The sequence below is a fragment of the Montipora foliosa genome, chromosome 2 (assembly GCF_036669935.1).
Source record: "Montipora foliosa isolate CH-2021 chromosome 2, ASM3666993v2, whole genome shotgun sequence".
Lineage (NCBI taxonomy): Eukaryota > Metazoa > Cnidaria > Anthozoa > Scleractinia > Acroporidae > Montipora > Montipora foliosa.
The window spans coordinates 11,826,896-11,829,753 of NC_090870.1; the positions used below are offsets into that span (position 1 = coordinate 11,826,896).

The window sequence follows — 2,858 nt, forward strand, 5'->3', positions numbered from 1 at the left end:
GGCTCAGTTAATTGATGCAGAGCTTGTCGTTTCATTGTTAACACTAGCAAGATATCGGGACCTAAGCGATCTGTTAAGATCACCGATCGTTTCACATGTACCTCCGCAAATGTCATTTATTGCATAACCTGTACGTTATGCAATAAATTATACATTGGCGAGACAAGTAGACGACTTAGGTGACCGATTCCGCGAACCCCTTCGCGATGTTGAGAAGAATGACAAAGATGCATCTAAGCCAGTCGCTCGTCATTTTAATCTCCCTAACCACTCCAAAAAACGCATGGCTATCTGCGGCCTTTCTCCCTACATCTAGGTACGACGGAAAGCCGCAAGAATCTAGAACAAAAATTCATCTTCCAAATCGGCGCCCTTAATCCTCACGGTATTAACGAACGCTTTTCATTTAAGGACGGTGCCTACTATTGTTATTGCGGATACGTTCTGCGCATCTTGAGATACTCGGATTTCCTATCGGTGATGCTTACTAATACGGGGATATTTTTGCACGGTTTAAAACTATCCGGAAAAAGTAGATCTTAGTAAGTGTCCTTGGTATCCAAAAAGAAAATCGGGGGTAACCATGCATTTTTGAGAGATAATTAAGCTTCAATTTGAGAAAGGACGCCATACATTGTTTTGTAATTTAAAGCTTTTTACAAATATTGTTCTTGAATTATCTTTGAAAAATTCGTGGTTACTCCCAATTTTCTTTTTGGATTTCAATAACACTTGTTAAGATCTACATTTCCTGCATAATCACACACGGGGAAAAAAATATCTTTAATTAGTAGGCACCGTCCTTAACTAATATATTCCCATTTTTCACCTTGCCATGTTACCACCAATAGCGTAGCTCCTACTCTACTATAAAACTACACGTAACCCATAATTCCTCGATGCGTTCTGACGAAGGGCTAACGCTCGAAACGTCAGCTTTTAGAATCTCTGTACGGTGGCCAATTTACATTATCAACTCCGTTGATAAAACCAAATTTTTGTATACTACTTCCCCACCGACGCAGCACCACAGTTTCTTTAGAAACTACCCCCTTCATTTAATTGAAAATGGGACTGCAGTGCAAAAGGTCGTGGATACAAACCTCTGCCTGACTCAGAGTCGCTCAGGGTCTTAGAATAACAAAGGAGATGACAAGATGACACATACCGGTGGCTCGACCTTGGTTGAGCGTAGAGCTGTCATATGCGGGAGTTTGCAGGTTCAAACCCTGGCCGGATCAAAACTCACAAACTTGAAATAACTGAGGTGAAAGCGCTCCTGCAAATGTGAAGACTTTCAAGTCGAAAGAAAGTTTGATCCGCAACATGGACGTTGTCCTCCACAAGAAAATCGTCTTTAACTGTAAAGGTTTGAAAATGTCAAGTCAAGCATCACTTCATTAGGCTTTATTTTTGGGACACTTTTTTCACATTCTTCAACCGTCTTTTTGTAGCGTGACACCTTTTCCCCATTTTGTATCAGTCGTTCTTATTGCGTGACACTTATTTTCACAGGTGCCTCCTACTCCCCGTCCTCCGAAACACGTGGAAGTGGAAAACTATGGCTTTAAGATGTTCATCTTCATCATGTTCATTCTAGCCTTGATAATGATTCCTATCGCAATCGTGTGGGAAACCAGGAAGTCTTACATAAAGTCCACAGATGCTTACAAGAGCCTGGCAAAACTTGTGTTCAACTCCTTTGGCTACAAAATCTGATGAGTCTTAAATTTGTAATGAATTGTAGTGTCACACGGTAATGGGGTTTATCTCGGTGTAAAAACCCGACTAGTTTTTTGTTTGTTCTCTTAAGCCCTCCACAGACGAGGCAAGTTGTTATCGACGGCTATTTCTAGTCGACAAATTAATTTAATCGACAATTGTTAGTGTTAGAAAATGTATTTCCATACACCTTATTCCAAAATGGCCGCCATTTTGGTATTCTTTTGTTTCCTGGCAATTTGGACCTTGTGGCCTCGCTTTCAAACGTAAAATTTATGAACGAAGCAAAAAGGGCCAATTTGCAATCAAACAAAAGAATGCTAAAATGGCGGCCATTTTGGAATAAGGTGCATACACGAAAAGTTCGTCGATAAATTAAGAACCGCTGACTTAAAAATCGTTCGCGTTGCTGCGAAATCGGCCGTTTCCTAGCTGCTGTTTTCATCGGTTTCGAAGTGAGTCTTGCTGCTCAACTATTGAAAGGGAAATAAGTTTGATTTGCATAAGGATGCGCAACGGGGTCTCATTTCCATGTGAATAGTTGTGCACTAGGACTCGCTTTGAAACTGAGGCACGCAGGAACTCTGAAATGGACTAATACTTGAGTAATCGATGACTTGCTCACAGACGGGAGAAAAGGAGTCGTCGATTAACAAAACGGCCGCGTTTGTCATCGTCAACTTAGTAGTTTTCCTTTCGACGGCTATTTTTATTCGATGATTTGAGTCACGTACGTGTTGCTTTGTCATCGTTAACTTTTTGTAATCAACAAGGAAAACGTTATCAATAACGGCCTGCCTGGTCTCTGGAGGCCCCTAGAAAACGTTTAATTCAGTTTTTGTCTCTTTACTCTTGCTTTTTTAGCGCACATTGTCTGTAGGTTCCACAGGTTGTTACCCCGAGAGTTTGCCATAATTGTAATATAGAGATCATCCGTCGAGTAGTTAGAGCCTTTTTTCTTCCCTTTTTCGTTCCTTTTGTTTTGACATTTTGCACAAATCTTATCCTCGTAAATTTCAACGCCATACGTGAAATCAAGAAGTAGAATAACAAACCTCGTCCGTTTCGTTTAAATGTGATACTCCATATTCAAGGTGAGGTTTACTTTGCCAGTTGAAACAAAATGACCACGTCAT

At 40.7% G+C, this 2,858-nt stretch overlaps 1 protein-coding gene across 1 annotated transcript in view; it reads left to right on the forward strand.

Annotated features, from left to right (window-relative positions):
- The window catches only part of LOC137992443 (FERM domain-containing protein 3-like), a 20,361-nt gene extending 18,506 nt beyond the window's left edge, over positions 1-1,855 (forward strand). The window contains exon 15 of the mRNA XM_068837781.1: positions 1,516-1,855. Within this exon, the coding sequence (XP_068693882.1) occupies positions 1,516-1,719 (204 nt within the window). The 3' untranslated portion in view covers positions 1,720-1,855. The remainder of the gene's footprint in view (positions 1-1,515) is intronic.
- The last annotated feature ends 1,003 nt before the right edge of the window (positions 1,856-2,858 follow it).